The sequence below is a fragment of the Pelobates fuscus genome, chromosome 11, assembly GCF_036172605.1.
Source record: "Pelobates fuscus isolate aPelFus1 chromosome 11, aPelFus1.pri, whole genome shotgun sequence".
NCBI lineage: Eukaryota > Metazoa > Chordata > Amphibia > Anura > Pelobatidae > Pelobates > Pelobates fuscus.
Window position 1 is genome coordinate 117,406,321 of NC_086327.1, and position 20,362 is coordinate 117,426,682.

General features: G+C 36.2%; 1 protein-coding gene across 8 annotated transcripts in view; it reads left to right on the forward strand.

The window, feature by feature from the left end:
* The first annotated feature begins 4,951 nt into the window (after positions 1-4,951).
* NCAM1 (neural cell adhesion molecule 1) overlaps positions 4,952-20,362 on the forward strand; it is a 254,559-nt gene continuing 239,148 nt past the window's right edge. For 6 of the 8 annotated variants that reach the window (XM_063435734.1, XM_063435738.1, XM_063435735.1 and 3 more), the window contains exon 1: positions 4,952-5,395. In XM_063435734.1, the coding sequence (XP_063291804.1) occupies positions 5,344-5,395 (52 nt within the window). In that variant the 5' untranslated portion in view covers positions 4,952-5,343. The remainder of the gene's footprint in view (positions 5,396-20,362) is intronic. The other 2 variants (XM_063435739.1, XM_063435740.1) reach the window with 1 other exon arrangement.

Sequence of the window (20,362 nt, forward strand, 5' to 3'; positions counted from 1 at the left end):
TCTTCTTTAATATATACGGAGGAGAAATAGTTATTTAGAATTCCTGCCTTTTCTTGGTCTTCATTAACTAACACCCCCGTTTCAGTTTTAAGTGTACCTATACTTTCATTTTTGGGTTTTTTGGAATTTATGTACTTAAAAAATGCTTTGGGGTTGGTTTTGCTCTCTTTAACTATCATTTTTTCATTTTGAAGTTTAGCAAGTTTAATTGCCTTTTTGCACGCATTATTTGCTTTCTTATATCTTTTATAAGATGCATCTGATTTGTCTGATTTAAATGCTTTAAATGCCCTTTTCTTATTTTTAATCTCTTGTTTTACTTCTCTACTAAGCCACATTGGTTTTAATTTGTTTCTTTTATACTTATTTCCCAATGGTACATACTGAGAAATGTACCTTTCTAATATTTGTTGGAAGATGATCCATTTATCCTCAGTGTTCTTTTCACTAAAGAGTTTATGCCAGTCAATATATTGTAAAGCTTCCCTTATCTTATTGAAATTGGCCTTTTTAAAATTATATGTTTTAGTATACCCCATGTGCTTTTGTTTTTTTGAGTTTATTTCAAAGGACACTATATTGTGATCACTATTTCCCAAGTGCTCACCTACTTGAATGTTGGTCAAAAGATCAACGTTGTTTGTTAAAACCAGGTCCAGACAAGCGTCCATTCTAGTTGGTGCTTGTACAAGTTGTGACATGAAGTTGTCATTTAACAAGTTTAAAAACCTAATTCCCTTTGCTGAGCTACTAGTCCCTATGTCCCAATTTATGTCTGGGTAATTAAAATCTCCAATAATTAAAGTGTTACCAAGATTTGCAGCTTTCTCAATTTGCTCAAACAGCTGTTGTTCCTCGTCAATATTAACATTAGGTGGTTTATAACATATCCCAACCAATAGTTGGTTTCCCTTCTTTTCCCCCAAGCAGATATTTACCCATAAAGCTTCCACATTTTCCTCATCGCATTCAATTTGCTTAAGATTTGGCTTTAAATCATGGTTGACATACAAACATACCCCACCACCCTTCTTGTTTTTCCTATCCTTCCTAAATAATGTGTACCCATTTAAGTTAACTGCCCAGTCATGTGTCTCATCCCACCATGTTTCAGTTATGCCTATTATATCATATTGTTTAGTGTATGCTAATGCCTCTAGTTCCCCCATTTTGTTATTTAGGCTCCTTGCATTAGTAAGCATACATTTAATAGCATGCGTCTCTTGTTTATTTTGTGTGTGTATATATGTCTTTGATTATATATGTGTATAAATGTATTTATCTATACAACAAAACACATTTTCTCTAAAGAATGTTCTCATTTCTATTTTTCACTTTCACTGTAACGTCTCTCATTACTAAAATATCCCTATCCTTCTGCTCACCTGTCCCTGGTGACACCATCTTCATTGCTCCCACTTTGCTCCCCTCTTCTCTATAGTCATCCCATGCACTCTACGTATACCTTTCCAGCCTATCTCCACCAACTCCTCCCAAGTCCTCTATATACATACCCTATTACAAAACGTTCAAATCCTACTCCCACCTTCATCTCCTTTCTATCCTTCTGCTCCACCTCGTACTAACTCAAGGAACCACACCAATCTCATACCCATCTCATTTTACTCTTCCTATAAATCCTCCTTCAATAAGGCCCTCTGGAATGGACGCTCTGTTTGCAAAGTCCACTGCTGTCCACGACCTCTTCATCTCTTCATCCTACCTAGACTTACTATCTTTAAAAGAAGCATGGATCTCCCCCTCTGACACTGCTACCTCTGCATCTTTATCTTTAGGTGGCCTTCAAATTACACACAACCCAAGATACTCTAACTGTAAAAGTGGTGGTGTAGGGTTTCTACTCTCGCCTCACAGCTCCTTCAAACCTCTACCCAACCCCCCTTCCCTCTCTTTCTCATCATTTGAAATCCATTTGATTCGCCTTTTTAAACCATTCTCTGCAAACATTGCTGTTATTTATCGCCCCCCTAGTTCCCCTCTCCTCTTCCTTGACCACTTTCCTGCCTTGCTACCCTACTTCCTCTCCTGTAACATACCATCCCTAATTCTCATGGACTTCAATATTCCCATTAACCCACCCCTGACCTCAGCAGCCTCTAAACTACTTTCTTCCTCCCTTGGGCTATCACAGTGGGATAATTATCCCACCCATGTAGCTAGACATACCCTCAACCTCATTTTCTCTTATGCATGTACAGTGTCTAATATCTCCAGCACTCCATTTCCCCTCTCTGACCACCACCTGTTATCATATGCTCTCCAATACCCTCTCACTCAAAAACCTCAGCCTAACTCCCCTCAACTCAGGAGGTACCTTAATTCTAACGACCTCCAGCGGCTGTCAGTTGATATTGATTCACAACTCCTATCCATCCATTTCCTTTCCTGTCCCTCACTGACCATCTCCACATATAACACTACCCTCACCTCTGCCATGAACACAGCATCCCCACTCCAAACATGCACTTCGAGGAGGACACGCCCCCAACCGTGGCATACTAAATCAGCACACTACTTGCAAAGTCTCGCACACAGTCAGACTTTCTCCATTATAGATTCATATTATGTTCATACAGCGCAGCCCTTGCCTTCGCCAAACAGTCATACTTTTCCTCTCTCATTAGTTCATGCTCCCGCAATCCCAGGGGTCTCTTTGACACCTTTAACTCTCTTCTTTGCCCTACTGTGGGAACTCCTCAAACTAACCTTACAGCCAATAGTGTTGCATGCTACTCTCTCCTTGACCCTTTTCAATCTGGCTTTCCCCCCCTCAAATCTACTGAGACTGTTCTTACTCTTATCAAAGTTACTAACGACCTAATTGCAGTTAAATCCAAAGGCCACTACTCCATACTAATTATTCCTGACCTCTCCTTCTTCAAACTCTTCAATCACATGGTCTCTGTGACACTGTCCTCTTGTGGTTTTCCTCTTATCTCTCCCAATGCTCATTTAGTGTCTCTTAAAAGGTACATGCTATTTTTTCCCCAAATGATACACATATTTATATCTATTTTTTTGCTATATCACATGAGTAAACAGAAAGGTTTAGTATATTTTGAGGTAGCTTGTGGGTCAAAAACAAGTGAATTTGTTTTTTGCCCACCCACTCATTCATAAGTCTATAACCTAGCCAGTTAGCTGTACGTAAAACTTTCTATATTTAAAAGGACACTCCAGACTCTGAAAGCACTTCAGATTTCAATAGAAACTGACACTTCTATAAATTAACCTTGTTACATCCACCTGGCTCTCAATCATATATTCAATTCTGTTACTTCCTGGTTGGTTAGCTCAGTGGAGCTAAACTCAAGAGGCAGACAAATGCTCAAAGCTCCTGCCTTGCAAAGGCTTCTCATTGAGCTGCATTGGGAAGTCTGTGACAGCCACAGAAAGGCTGGGCTGGAAGTGGAGGGCTTGCAAAGGTTTACACAAGAGATCTTCAGCTTTTTCAAGCCTTTCGAGATATATTTCAAATGAAAAAATGCATAATTAAATGCATGCATGTTTTCACTGGGGGCATATCTATGAACCAGTGATTTCTATTTGTATTTAGTATTCAGGCAGTGGGGTGTTCCTTTAAATCAATGCACACATGCCCTATATATGCAAATAACAGCCTTATATTGTTGCTTAATCCAAAAATACGTGTTTTTTTTGCGTTTCCTGAATATTTGAAAACACTGAATGGACTTGTAACTCATACATCACATTATACATTGTATCAATAGTATGCAGTGTCAGCTAAGATCAACTGTCTTGAGTGTAAAAGGGTTACATTTAGGATGCTTAATTAAAGAATTCAGTTTAATGGGGTTTACATCATTAAAGAGACACTGTTACCTCCCCCTCCTGCCCCCTGCAAAACAAGCACTTCATAAAGATAAAATATTTATGAAATACTTGTATTGATTGTGTTGGCATTTCACTGAAATTCCAGTCCAGTCAAAAGATATACTGAGACAGTGTAGGGACTATTTTGTCTCAGTATTTTTATCTACGCCTGACACTTCTAGATAGAATCTAGGCTGAGCTACCGCCATGCAGAAGTTGCTCTATTTATGGAAGATTCTGAGGTCTTGATCCTCTATGCACCTCAATGCTGTACTCTTGCGCATGCGCAAGAGTGCAGCAGTGGCATGGGCCCCTGGAACTCACGTGCCTGGAGCAGAAGAGGACCGGCCAGAAGAAGATGGCAGGGCACTTATGAGGGACAGGTTCAGGAAAGTTAAACTCGCCTTTGTCTGACACTTCCTCTCCCCCTCTCCATTGTCAGGGGTCTTTGTAAATTTTGCAAAGTCTCCATGTGGTGACAGTGCCATTTTAAAGAGACACTATAGTCACCAGAACAACTACAGCTTAATGTTCTGGAATCTACTGCATGCCCTCCTGGCTTTTTAATGTAAACACTACCCTTTCAGAGAAAAGGCAGTGTTTACATTACAGTCTAGGAACACCTCCAGTGGTAATTATACCACTAAAGGGTGGTTTTAACACTATAGGGTCAGGAATACGTTTGTGTTCCTGATCCTATAGTGTTCCTTTAAGCAAAATTCTGCATATTTAGCAGTAGCATGTCAACCATTTAATAACATGCTCAAAAGCATGTGTGCAGTGTGCACTGCAAAATGTAGTGTAGAGCATTTCACTACATAAACCACAATCAGGGCTAAAGCTATGGTGCATTTTTTAAAATTACTATTTTTTTTTTTTTTTAACAATACCAATTTAGCTTATTTCTCCACCTCTTCCATTCCAGGGAAATTAGATTACATGCCCTAAAATAAATCCATTAGGAATGCATCTTCTATGCTGTGAATTGTTATTTAAAGAAAATCCATGCCATCTTTTACAAGCAGCTGCATCTGCTGTCTGATCTTTGCCTGTCTCCCCCTCTCTCTCATTTAGTTTGGTGGATGCTCAGTCATATTTGTACAGAGGCTGCGGAGGGATACTGGTGTTGGTCTCTCACTCTCTCGCATCCAGACACCAAGTCGGAGTCTCTAGCTGGGCGCATTGATCAGGTCTGCTTGCTGGGGGTGTGCTGAGGCTCAGACTGTCACTCATTCTCTGATCAGTGCCTGCACACAGTGTAGAGAGCAGCTTACAATCCACTAAAAAAAATAATTCCTTGCAAAATACTCACAATTCTGCAAAACAGACTCAGGACAATAGCTACACCCTTGCACCAAAAGCAAGATTTGCAACAAGGGGGATCTTTAAAAAATTATATATATATACAATATATATCTCAAGATCATCTTTGGACCCATTTTAACAAATAGGATCAGCAAGAGGAATTCTCCCATCTGCAGTCTCACAATGCTGCAAACTAAGGGTCTCATCTGGACTTTATGTTTCCTGGGAGCTGCAGGTATTTCATTCTATTTTGTGAATATGTATATATATTTTTTTTTAAGTCAAATGGATGTGCAAATTTTGCAAGGATGTGATAGTGGTTTTATCTGATTTGTTTTGATGTCTTCCATTCAATCTATGACTTGATTTTGCATTGAGAGGGTGTTACATAGGAGAAGCGTTTGGAATATATATAATTATTTTTATTTATTTATTTTGTTTTCTTGCATCGTTTGCATTTTTTCCCCCCTTGATTTATTTTAGCAAGTATGTGGGTCAGGGCAAAGGATTGTACTACCCTTTTGTTTTAACAGAGATCTCCACAATCAAAACGATTTTTTTTTTCAGAATAAGGGGTGGCTTTGCTTGCATCGTGTCTTAAAGGTAGCTGGTTTTGCTCACATCAGGAATTGTATAAAGATGGATCATATTTCTTCCTAAATGTACATTAGTGCATTCCAAATGGACTTTTAAACAAGCCACATGCTAAAATCAACGATTACATACAAAGATCTGTTTTGTTCTTGGTCCTGGTGTGCATATTGTGCATGCATCCCCTTTTGTGCCAAAAAAAAAAAAAGATGAGAGCTCATTCAATTAGGATGGATGGCAAATTTAGGATAAATATGATGATGGGGACTTTGCTGTGATTTATTTTTTTGGAGATCCGCTCATTTTAAGATTGGTACCTTTTAAATTATCAGTGTTTGAATTTCAGCTTGGCAAATCAGAGCACTGACTTGTGATGTGGTTTCTAAATTAAAGATGGGAGAGCAAGATGGAATAAATAGCATCACTGATTGGTGTTATTTCTTTGTGGTCTGTGTGCCTTCTTTTCTTTTTAAGAATGGCTATTACAGCCTGGTTTAGGAATTTGAAGTTTTGTGGTTGAGAGTCTGTAGTAACTGGTACCCAGCTATTCAAGAAAGGCTTGCAGGAGAAAGAGAGAGAGATAGGGAGAGAGGCAGATTTCTCATTCAATGGGTTAACTCCCTCCCATCCAATACAGCAACATATATTTCTTTGCAAGCAAATCTTATGATTGCATCCTATCCTTTAGCCTGTGTAATGTTTAATGCATTTGTATGTTATCTGATAATTATGATTGCAGAGCTTGTGTGATTAATGTTTGCAATAAAATGTTAATTTATTTATGATGGAAGCAGTATTGCAGCAGAGTGATGATTCCTTTATAATGGAGCTGTTTGTTTATCTTTTATCATTAAGCCAATCATTTAAAGCTTCTACACAGGATTCCAAAGTTGATTATTTTAAAGAATACTGAGGTTATAAGACGCTCAATATGCTCAATGTATCAGATAGATGACCTCGATAGGCATCTCTTCTTGTACATGCAAACCATGTTTATATTAGGTGCAAAACACTATCATGTATATTGAAAAATACTTATTTTTTTTTTCTATCCACATTGCAACAGTGCAGTACTGAGGCAAGGAGTGGACAAATAGGATCCTCTTGTGGACAATCTAGTGCAATTATTTTCACACAGATTTCTTTTAATGGTAAATCCTAAAGATATTTCATAAGGAGGTCACTGTACAAAATAGTAAAATGGTGCTAGGCATTGTGTTTTGTGTGTGTGTTTTTTTTTTATTATTATTATTTTTTTATATATATAGATTGCTTTGCAATGCACCCTGGGGAGTTTGTATATACACTCCATAGGAAGGTGTTTCATAAAATAGCTTGATTTATATTGCAACATGAAGGGCTGTGCTAACATCTGCAGTTTTGATTTCCAACGCATGGACTCGCAGACCATGTTTATCTCTAGGATAAAATGCAAAATAAATGCCTGTGCTGGGTAGTAGCAGTGCAGTCGTGTGGTAAACAGCACACAGTACAGGCTGCAGCATGCTCTGACATTGTTACATTACAGTAGCAACGTTTTGATACACTGATTAGCCTTATCCTCTGAGCTCTGGCCAGGAAAGGCGATTATTGCAACATGATAAACAATTGTATCACATGTAAGCAGGTCCAGTGCCCTCTCTGGGTGCCATGCACTGTGTATCCCTCAGTAGGGGCCAGTAAATGCAGTGTGTGCTCTGTGCTGTGTCTATTTTTTGGAAGGAGCTGTATGGTTGCTCTCTTGGCTTCCTGGCTGCTGTGAAGAGAGAGCTGGCAAGGAAAGCGGGTGCGCGCCCCCAGGGTGGAGGCTGGGCGCGCACACAGTGTCCTGGATTGTGAGGGCCAATCAGGAGCCAGCTCAGTGGGCGGGAAAATTGTTATTCCCAGGGCAACGTTCTGTTTTGGTCCCCAAGCTGCTCTCAGACAAGTGACTGCCCTCCTGCTCACCTCCTAGGGGAGCTGGGGGTGGGGGAGATAGTCATTATCAACGTTTCTACTCTACTACTCCTCAGTCATAAAATAACAGTGGATACTCAAAACAATGACCTTTTGTGGTTATCCATCATCCACGGGTGATGAAACCTGAAAAAGAAGTGAAATATATGAAACCTTTATAAATAAATAAATACATAAATAAATAAATATACATTGTGACAATCAAAGAAAGCAACAAACAATGTATCAGTAAAAAAAGGAAAAAAAACTATCTTTAGTTATTAACTACCACAAATATGACTAAGTCTCACAGGGGTAGTTAATAAAAACACAAATTGCAAATGAAAACTGCATGCATGTTTAAGCAAATATTATTATTTTTTTTGTTTTGTCTTAATGTGAATATATACCAAAAACACTTATCATGAGAGATATGCCAACCTTTATTATTATAACCGTTCCAAAAGCTTATTCACAAAAAGAAAACACAAAAGACACAGTTAAAAAAAATAAAAAAAAATCCCCAAAACAAAGGGAATAATGTGGATGAAAGGATTTTTATGCATTGTCTTTACAACACCCTGACCTTATGCTCTCTCTGTACAAGTAGCATCTCCTTGCATAATAATGGCTTCATCTACCCTTTTATTTTAACAATCATTCAGGACTTTTCAGACCTGATTTATTGGACAAGCAGATGGCTTGTTTTCTTTCTAGATTCTTTTTTTTAAGGGCATCTGTGAAAAAAATTAAAATAAGGAAGGTTGCCCTAATACAGATACATAGAGATACATTATACACACTTAAATAGGACATCTGGCCCCACTTATACCTGATCTACACAGCTCAGAATCATGTTTGGATTAAAATGTATACAATTGCAATATTTCAACTTTTTGTTTACGTAAGTGGATAAGCTTTGGAAACAGCGTATCCAAAAACTGATATAGTGTTTGTGCAAAATTCGATATACTGGTGTGGTGACGTATGTTTTTTAACACTTAGGGGACTTTGAAAATTATTTTAACCAACTGTCTTCTAGACCACTACAGTTATACGACATTGCTTGTTATGAATTAACAAATACAGAATCGCTCACTAGACTTGAAAGGAGTCTAGTGAACTTGTATACATTGGATTTTCTTTGGTTATGCACAGGCAATTTATTGAGGGGGGGAGGGGATGGAAAGCCATAACACCTGCTACAGTCCGTCTATGGGGAGTTGTAAAAAAAAAAAACTCAAGCTAAGTTCAGACACAGCAAGCCATTTTCCCTTGTGTTTTTTTTTTTTTTTTTTTTTTTTTAAAGAAAAACAATCCATTGTTTAGCATCTCTGATCAAGGCGGTTTCCATCCTAACGGGTGTTTTCGGTGTTCACAGTTGTCAATCATTCTCATACTTATTGTCTATACAAGATATTAAAATGCATATGGAATGACCTTGCTAAGAGAACAATAATCCTTATGGTATGTGAAAACAGCAATTTGTTTGCAATAGAGAACAGTCTAAAGTAAACAAGATATTCACTAAACCGGAAAAATTTATAGAAAAATTGACAAGAGAATTGCAAATTATTAAAAAAAAAAAAAAGTTGCACTGTTCTTTAAAAAAAAAAAGAAAGGCCTTACATCTAAGGAAATGTATCTTTTTTTTTTGCGAGAAGTAAATTAATGTGGCCTGATGTCATTTTATAGTAATGCTCTTTGCAAATCCTAACCCCCTTAGACACCAGATGGGTTAAGCAAATGCTTGGCTTAGCACTGGAAGAGTTAAACCAGATGCACTTAAAATGGTTGTGTTGTTTTTTTAGAATTGTGCCAGCATGAAGCTACAGGAGTTGCAATGCAGTTACAAGCCTGAAGGGAGCTTTGTGACCACATACATTTATATTACATTAGAAAAAAAAAAAAACAACCTACATAATATTTCAGCTGTTGTGTCTTGGAGACTCGTTAGTATTTTTTAATTGTACACGGTTAGCTTCCAATGTCTTTTTATATCCAATATAATGTTGAATTCATTGTGTTAAATATAAACTCTTCGATAGCTATAACTTGCATTTAACTAACAATGGGGCCAATATATGTTGTTTCAGTTGAATCTTTTTTGTAGCAGGGAATTTGAGAATCCTTTAATATGCATATCCCCCATTGTGTCTGTTGTGAGTTATACACACAGGAAAAAAAAACGCCCCCAAAAAACATTGGTTCCTTTATTTATGTCTAAAGGAAATTTGTCTGCATGGGATATAAATCAGTGTGACCTTGTATACATTGATAGTAGGAGAATTTTCTGATAGATGAGAGTTTGCATGCAGGAGGCCAATTCAGCATTGCACATCCTGCTATTTTATGTGTAACAGATAAAGAGTTGGAGATTTTTGCCTATCTCGATTTTTTTCATTTAATGCTAACATGCTGGTTATATTATTGCAGCTGTTCATTACCACTACTGCCTTTTCATGTATGCAGAAGAGTCAAATGGCAGGTTGGATCTCTGCATAGCTTATTTTGTCATCACAGTGTATTAAGACTATAATTTTTCTTGGAAGGCCATATGGTTGAGGCTTATGTTTCTGAGAGATGCAGTAGCCTGGATAAAGAATATCTATGTTAACTTTAATTGTTGCCTCAAGAGGAAAACATTATATGAACACCAAAAAAAACAAAAAGTATAATAACTTTGAAGTGACTTTTATTTATTTTTTTAAGCATTCTAAAGTTAGAAATGCAAATCTGTATTTCCAAACTTAGAGTAATATTTGGACTCTTTAGATGTTTTCTCACACTTTGCCATTTCCACCGCGGTCGCTACTACACCATGTCTCAGCTAATCAAATGTTTCCTCATAGGGAAGCATTGGTGGACTACTGAGCATGCTCATACATTTCTATGAGGAGCATTCAGAATCTTCATGCTGTGTGTTAAGACACCAAACACTAGTCCTGTAAAGATTGCAGGATCACAACAGGAAGCAAATCTAGTGACTGTCTAAATGACAGCCACTAGAGGTGTCCTTACATCTCAATTTAAACGCTGCCTTTGTTCAATGCCCTTTGGGTATGTTTATTACCTTTCCTAAATGAGTGTTTGCGGACAAATTTTGTCTAGTATCTAATATCTATCTTAACACAGCGTTGTCCAGAAATACAGAGTCCTGCTCATTATCATTACTCACAAGGTGATAAACAATTTGAATTGTCTGGAATTCATGATGAAGTCAAACTGCATTTTAAATTGTAAGCCACAATAGGCGATTTGGAGGAAATTCTCCAAGTCAACACTCTGGACATCATTACAGCTTCATCACAGATCTTTAGTGCTACACCTTTTTCAGAATGGTTTAAAACCTAAGAAAATGACTGTGCTATGGAACTCCAAGCACCATAAACATTTTATTGAAATTAAGTTGTTATGGTGCTCGGATGCTCCTTTCAGTTTGTCTGTTTGGGTCTAAAACTTGAAATTTACTTAAATTTCACTTTGAATTCACAACAAATCATATTGTAGTGAACAACCCTTACAGTAAAAAATATGACCTTTTGACTGTGTTCATACTCATAATTGCCTTCTTTACAGTCATTGGACCTCCTAAACCAGTTGTTATTGCATATTAATGTTAGTGAAAGAAATTGTGATCTGATCTCTGTGCAGTTTTTCAGAGACAAATGGATCTCTAGAATTATCGACATTTTAATAAATCTAGCCACCTACTGGCAAAGTCCATAGAAAGACGTTCTGTATATGTTTTTGTTGAAAGGGTCGACTAGATTTTCCTATATTATTTGTCCAACAATATATCTGGTCCCCTGTACTGGATGCTCATGCTATGACACTTTCAAAACTATAGATTCACACCATGCCACATTTTACCTGCAGCAGTAACATAGGGTTTGATGACTGCACAGTGCCAGGTTGCCACAATGATTGAGCATGGCACTCAGCACTTTGAATTTGCCTCATACTTGCAAGCAGTGGCCAGGACTCCCCTCTTCTATTCATGCACAGTATTCTTAAACCACACTCTCTAAAATAACCAAGTAAGTGGACAACGGTTAATATATTTTATAATCTTACAACTTCAAATATCAATCACTGGATTTCTGAAATAATTTAAAATATGCATTATTTGCTTTAAGAAAAATAAGTCATACATATTTTAGAAATTATACATTTTTCATATATTCTGATACTGTCTGATACATTTATACTCCTATCAATTTTACTAATGCTGCTGGTACCACAGATTTCGCAAGTTTCCCAACTTTGCACCTTCTAAATGTTTCTCCTACTCCTAAACTATCACTTAGGTCTTAGCCTCTTGCATCTGATTATGTAATCTAGAAATGCCACATTAACATTTACTTTTACTATCAGATGATTCACCCATGAAAATATATGGAGTAATATTGGTTAACTATTGGTAAAAGCCTAAGAAAGGTCTTGTGTCCAAAAATACAAAAAATAAGATCTGCATATCCCTGAAGAATATAACTTGTATTGTATTCTATTACTGTATGAATATATTTGAGGATCTGATTATGAGAGTTGCATATGGGGTACTTATTTATAACACTTAGATGCCAAAACACTTTCTAGGTGTCTTTGACAAAGTACTCTGTACAAAATAATAAATGCCTGATATAGGCAACTGAAATTTGAGTCTTGACAAACCAGCCTAGGACCATAGTCATATAACTCACCAAGCCACATGCTACATGAGGCTACTGGGTGGATGGCTAGCTGGCAACTGCTTAGTTTTTTTCTGGGGACTCCATAGCCACTGCCAAAGATACTAAGAGTATCTGCATGAATCTGTGTGCCCACAGTTTTCGATTACCACTGCTCCCAGTAGCTTACGTTGTTAAACCGTATGCAGCATTCCTACAGCACACAAGTCATAAATCTAGTTATCAATGCATACTTTAGCACAGCAACATGCAACTGCCCTCTTGTTACTACACACTATGGTAGGTAGGAATTCAGGACCAGTGAGTGAGACAGGTCATATTTTGATTCTGTGCTCATCATTAGTGATATCGCAGAGATAGGCCTAGAATTCGCCCTAAAAAAGGTTGGTTCTTCTCATGGCAGTGTATGTGATGCACTCTTACAATCACTGAATGCCCTGAGTGTAATTTGCACAGTGACTCCAGAAACCAAAAGAAGGATGGTGGAACTGAACTTAAATCCAATTTTTTTTTTTACTGATTGTGAGGTGTTTAGAAGGTTAGGAGGTATACAGTGCTTACCATTTATTTTGTGTTCTATATTAAGAAATGTGTTTGTTGTTTTTTTTATCACAAATAGTGTCTTATTGGATGCCTTATCCACTGTGCTGTCTCATTATCTACTTTGCTTTTTCTTATATCATGTTTTGATCAATACATTTTACGAAGACACATAGCCATACTTTTGAGGCTGTAAATTATGTATCATTGCACTAGAACGTAATTTGTTTAAAGTTCATTACGAAATGTTTCATTGTAAAACTATCACTAGACTAACAGCTACAAAAATACAGTTTTGTACATTGAAGTACTGAGTGATGACAAACATATACTTAATTGACATAATGAAACAATATATATCTGTATATATTTGTTAATGTCAACCATAAAACATTGATATATTGCACTTTATGTCAATCAAGTATACAATACCAGCCAAGAGGAACAACACAACAAGTTTTGCAAAATAAGCTCTGTGCTGTCTTTGGAGAGGAACCAACTTAATGTCATTAAAACACCAAGCTTCAAGTGGTATGTTCTAAGAATAAAGAACACAATTATCTCTCATACAAAGTGGAGATTATTGCAGATGCATTTAATGTAGTTAAGGAAGCAAATACATAAATAAAAATAGATAGATATATAGATAGATAGACAGAGTTTGGGATTGCTTAAGGGTAAGGACTAGGGTTAGGTGTTGTGAAAGGGTTATTTTATAGGGCTAGAACGAGTGAGTAAGTGTTAAGGTTAAATGTTGCTTTTTTGGACTGTTGTACCTAATTTAGTACCTCACCCTTTAGTGATCTTCTAGAAGATACTCTTCTCTCCAGTTCCCTTAGATTTTCACTATAGCGAGGAAGCATGGCTTAATTAATTATAGCAGAGGAACCAGCGCAGAGATTAAAACTATATTTATTTTATTATTCTTTTTATAAATCAATTAAACATTTGTACCTGATTTGTTTGGTCTATGAGTTAAAATTGTGTTATCATTAAAATGTAGTTTGTGTTGACTTGGTAAAGTACCTTATATGTTCTCTTCAAATGTATCAATTTGCCATGGGGTTCCCATGGAAGGAATGTTGTACCTTGAAGTAATAATAGCATAGAATATTTAGGAAAACATAGGTATAGAGAAGATGAATTACCAAGCCTTAGTCATAGGTGGGTGATCTTAACTCCAAAGGACTCCAAGTAGTTAAAAGAACAAAATAAAAAATAAACTATAGAGTAACTTCAACCATGTAAATGTCAGGGTTACAGATTGTGAAGTAAATATAAAAAGTCCATATTTGAGATGGCAGCAGTTAGTACAAAATAAAAGACATGCCAAGTCCAAGGGTCAGGATAAACATATGACTAGCAGAAACAGGAATAACAATGACTTGTCAAACCACCAAAGGGTTAGGTGAAATCATGCAGTTTGGATTATGTTTTCTAGAATCTTGAATTGTGAAAAAAGCAGCAAATAACCATACCGAAGACATTATTAAGGATTACGGTTTTATTGTTATTTGAGCCACACCAATATACCATGCCACAAAAGAAGACATGTCCATAAATAATGATTTGATATGATGTGACTGATCTGATACATCAATAATAAATGCTTCTGACAAGAGCCTAGCAGGATGTGGTGTGCAATGGCTAACATAGTGCTGGATGTTTAGGCCACAGCTCCAGACAACCTGACACAAAGAACATACATTATGTAATAGTTACTTGGGCAGCAGTATACGCAGCTTCATTTTTTGTAGGAGCTTGAAACCTAGTCTGTTGTTCTGCATTCATTTTTAGCAGTAGCACTGGCAATATTTTTGGTACTGAAGAGCTTATACTCTTGTCACTGGAAGGCTACTGAAGTTGACACATTGATACACAATGTATTTGTTCATACAATTGCTAGCTATGTGGAAAGCACAATGTATAGATAGGACTTTTAGCATTGCAAATTGAGATTTGCAATGTCTGTCAATCAATTTTCATTTATATTGGCAAAAACTTTTGGCTTTCCATGAATTTGAAACAACAATGACCTAGATCAAGACCCCATATAGGCTTCTTTGCCCATAAGTATTTAAAAATATCTTTTTTTTTTACAAGTGTTATGCCATAATTTACAAGTTTTATGCCATATGATGCTTGTTGTTGGGCCTGTCACTTACCAATCCCATGAAGGACAATCACACTTAAATCAGCAACTATAGGGTTAATGTACTCTATTTATAAAGGAAGATGTGTCACCTAATTTCGCTAAACACTTGGACTTGGCTTCTGTCCTGGGGAACAAGCAGAATGACTAAATGTAACCAAGCAGTGATTGTTAAATGGATCCTTCATATGAAATCTAATTCTGTTTTGTTTTTATAGGTAGCAGTACTGGGCATTGTAAAAGAATCAGACAAACCATAACCTCTCTCTCTGATTGCTTCAGTCATAGCAGAAAAGAAATGCAAATTGGAAATAGCCTTAGTGAAAAAAGATCAGATTGTTCTAACAAAGCATCATAGAACACTATTTGCCTATTAAAATATTAACCTAATTGAATGTGTTTATTGGGAAGAAATAAAAATAATTGGTTTGGAAATGTTTGTATGTTAAAAAGAAAAGAAATATCCAGAAAGATCCCATTAGCTGTTCCATATTCAGAAGCCTTTCTGTGCACTGTGTACTGCATCTTATCTCACGAGCTAAGTGAAGTAGCTAATTATCATTTTTCCATTTACTCCCTGTTGGGAGTTGACTATTTTTACTCTATGATGCAAGACCAATGAAGCTACATTTCTAAGACCATGACATCATTGGTAAGATAATATATCCAGAACATTTATAACTTAATCTCACAATTCTACAGCAGAAAAAAATTATATTGAGATAACTTTATTGATTTGTGGTTTTATAGTGTTACTGAATATAGTGTTTCCTGCATAAAAAAAACCTGCATTTAAATAAACAAACCGCTATGATGGCATTTGTTTTTTAAATATATTTCAAATAAGAAACTGAACATTTCCCCCTAATCATATGCCTGCGAGGTTAAATGCAGATTAGCATATTACAATTTAATTTCTGGACTGAAGATTCTCTATGTTTAGTTTGTATAAGTCTATTAAAATAATAATTTAGTAATGTTTATTTGGATTTTGCATGACAACAGACATGTAAATATTTAATCGAATCTTCTGTTAATAGACTACCTCGGATAAAATGATTTATAGACACTTGGTAACCCTTTAGTGTGAAGGATATGTCCGACTTATACACTTCTATCACCTCCACAGTATAGAGGGTGAACCTGGTACATTGGTACATGCTTTGTACATAACCCCTAGGCAGGTCAGGAATGAGACACACCTTATATTTTACGATGGGTTGCAGATTAGCCTTGATTTGCATAGTTACGTCACAGTAAAGTCACCGGTCAACAAGAAGCCTATGCTTCCCCTGTAAAAAAAAAAAAAAAAAAAAAAAAAAAAAAAAAATGTAAATGTAATATGGACTGACAGTGAGAAATAAATATACCCAATGGGATGAAATAACAGTAGGGCTGCGTCACATACAAGGGAGCGACTTATTAAATGAAAACGAAAAGATATAACTGGTATGTGAGCGCTCCAATTAATTATGCAGATCTACATAAAAATCAAGATGAAAATATCAATAAACTTAAAAATGACCAATCTCGCCGAGATCACCACAATAACCACCATAAACCACAATTGAATGTACTGGGTGAGTCTTATCTGAATCAGAATACTCTACACATATATATAAGAGTATAACAAAATATCATTTATTGTATAATAAACTAATCATAAAAAATGAAACAACATCTCAAAATGTCCAGTATCAGATGTAATCGTGATGAATAGTAAGGGGCCCCTTATTCATATTCTTGTCGACAAAGGACTGATGTAAAAAATCCGAGATGTGCACATTAGCATAAAAACTATATGTGAACTCAAAAAAGTTCAAGCAGTAGGCTCCAGTCCAGTCCGTGAAAAAAAATATATAAGTGGATAAACGGATAGTGCCCAGACGACCAAGCCGTCTTACGGAGAGGGAGCTCAAACACCAGCCAAACACCCTGGTCAAGACTAAGAGGGAAGCGATAGGGATGGCCCCAAAGGTGAAAAATCACATCCAGATATGGAAAACTATGGGGATATCACTTCAGCAACTTACCCTATCCCTCCGACCATCGGGTGAGAAACTGGGAGCACATAAACTCCAAACCGTGAGGGCTGCAGGAAAAAGGCCGTTCTCGCCAGGTCGCTTGCCGAAAATCAATGGCGGGTCGTAAAGGACGAATCGGCTGGGAAGTTCAAATCCGTCGGCGGTGTGGTGAGGTAGCAGACAGCACGTCTACGCGTTTCGTCCTAGCTGGAGGACTTTTTCAAGACAATGTCTGCTGTCTAAGAGCCGGGTTTATATACCCACTCTTAATTGATTCATAGAATGGTCATGATTGTTAATTGATTCATAGAATGGTCATGATTGTTAATTGATAAACTGAGATCATTACAGATCTAAAGTAAATGGTCATAATTGTTAATTGATAAACTGAGATCATTACAGATCTAAAATAAAATATGCTGCAAGTGGATAGAAAAACACAAAATATAATAAACGAAAACATATATCCTTATTAGGACAATCTCATATTATTAACATCGAAAAATTATATATATATAGACATAAAATAAAGATTAAAAATATATTTTTATTTTTACTTTTATTTTTACTAATAAAGTATTTCAATCTCAAGTTTAACAGAGATAATTAATCAATCTTGATTTGTGAGCCTTTTTTTAAAAATAATAATAATGATAATATAGTTCAATTGTTTTATAAAAATCTGTTATTTATATATATTAGATTAGGAACAAGAACATTAAAATAAATGTTGAGCACTATATTTTTGTATATATATTTATATGTATAATTAAGAAAAAGAACATTGGAAAAAAATGCTGAACACTCATATAGGATTCATATAAGTGTTAAAGAGACCATGGGGTCTAAGGTGAATCGTAATATATATGTGGTTCCCGATTCATCCTCTCCCACATATAGAGACAGTGAAAGATCTTTCACTCACAGGGACAAATAAGTATGTCTTCCAAATTTTAAATGTTACATTCCACTTCTTCATTTAACCCATTAGGAGTAAGTGTGTTGAGTCTAAAGATCCATTTAGTTTCTGCTGTAATTAAGGCTAATTTTCTATTGGGTATATTCTCTGCAATATGCTCGATGCCCATTACTAAAAGCTGTGAAGGGTTACTGTCATGGGCCATTTGGAAGTGTCTGGCTACTGGAGATTTTTTGACAGTAACCCTTCACAGCTTTTAGTAATGGGCATCGAGCATATTGCAGAGAATATACCCAATAGAAAATTAGCCTTAATTACAGCAGAAACTAAATGGATCTTTAGACTCAAAACACTTACTCCTAATGGGTTAAATGAAGAAGTGGAATGTAACATTTAAAATTTGGAAGACATACTTATTTGTCCCTGTGAGTGAAAGATCTTTCACTGTCTCTATATGTGGGAGAGGATGAATCGGGAACCACATATATATTACGATTCACCTTAGACCCCATGGTCTCTATAACACTTATATGAATCCTATATGAGTGTTCAGCATTTTTTTCCAATGTTCTTTTTCTTAATTATACATATAAATATATATACAAAAATATAGTGCTCAACATTTATTTTAATGTTCTTGTTCCTAATCTAATATATATAAATAACAGATTTTTATAAAACAATTGAACTATATTATCATTATTATTATTTTTAAAAAAAGGCTCACAAATCAAGATTGATTAATTATCTCTGTTAAACTTGAGATTGAAATACTTTATTAGTAAAAATAAAAGTAAAAATAAAAATATATTTTTAATCTTTATTTTATGTCTATATATATATAATTTTTCGATGTTAATAATATGAGATTGTCCTAATAAGGATATATGTTTTCGTTTATTATATTTTGTGTTTTTCTATCCACTTGCAGCATATTTTATTTTAGATCTGTAATGATCTCAGTTTATCAATTAACAATTATGACCATTTACTTTAGATCTGTAATGATCTCAGTTTATCAATTAACAATCATGACCATTCTATGAATCAATTAACAATCATGACCATTCTATGAATCAATTAAGAGTGGGTATATAAACCCGGCTCTTAGACAGCAGACATTGTCTTGAAAAAGTCCTCCAGCTAGGACGAAACGCGTAGACGTGCTGTCTGCTACCTCACCACACCGCCGACGGATTTGAACTTCCCAGCCGATTCGTCCTTTACGACCCGCCATTGATTTTCGGCAAGCGACCTGGCGAGAACGGCCTTTTTCCTGCAGCCCTCACGGTTTGGAGTTTATGTGCTCCCAGTTTCTCACCCGATGGTCGGACGGATAGGGTAAGTTGCTGAAGTGATATCCCCATAGTTTTCCATATCTGGATGTGATTTTTCACCTTTGGGGCCATCCCTATCGCTTCCCTCTTAGTCTTGACCAGGGTGTTTGGCTGGTGTTTGAGCTCCCTCTCCGTAAGACGGCTTGGTCGTCTGGGCACTATCCGTTTATCCACTTATATATTTTTTTTCACGGACTGGACTGGAGCCTACTGCTTGAACTTTTTTGAGTTCACATATAGTTTTTATGCTAATGTGCACATCTCGGATTTTTTACATCAGTCCTTTGTCGACAAGAATATGAATAAGGGGCCCCTTACTATTCATCACGATTACATCTGATACTGGACATTTTGAGATGTTGTTTCATTTTTTATGATTAGTTTATTATACAATAAATGATATTTTGTTATACTCTTATATATATGTGTAGAGTATTCTGATTCAGATAAGACTCACCCAGTACATTCAATTGTGGTTTATGGTGGTTATTGTGGTGATCTCGGCGAGATTGGTCATTTTTAAGTTTATTGATATTTTCATCTTGATTTTTATGTAGATCTGCATAATTAATTGGAGCGCTCACATACCAGTTATGCTTCCCCTGTACATTGCAGTTGTATTGTAACAAGGGGAATGAGGTTGAGTATACTGGCTACAGGTTGAAACATAAGAATACTGGGTGGAATGAGGTATGCCATTAATGGTGGCTGGTGATGGTTGGGCAAAAATGTTTGCTTTAATATGTGTATGTTAACATATTTGCAGATCAAAACCTTCTGCCCCAGCCACCATTTGATGCCTTAGATCTGTATCATCGCAAGTCACCATATATTTACCTATCCATGGTGTGTCTTGGTGTGTCTTGGTGTATCTTGGTGTATCTATGGTGTATCTATGGTGTTTACAAAGATGAAAATTGGATATCTTTGTTGAATGGTGTGTGTCACTTTTTCCAGTGAGGGGTCGTGACAATCAACTTGTCAGGTAAACAACATGCAACACTTTATAAAGT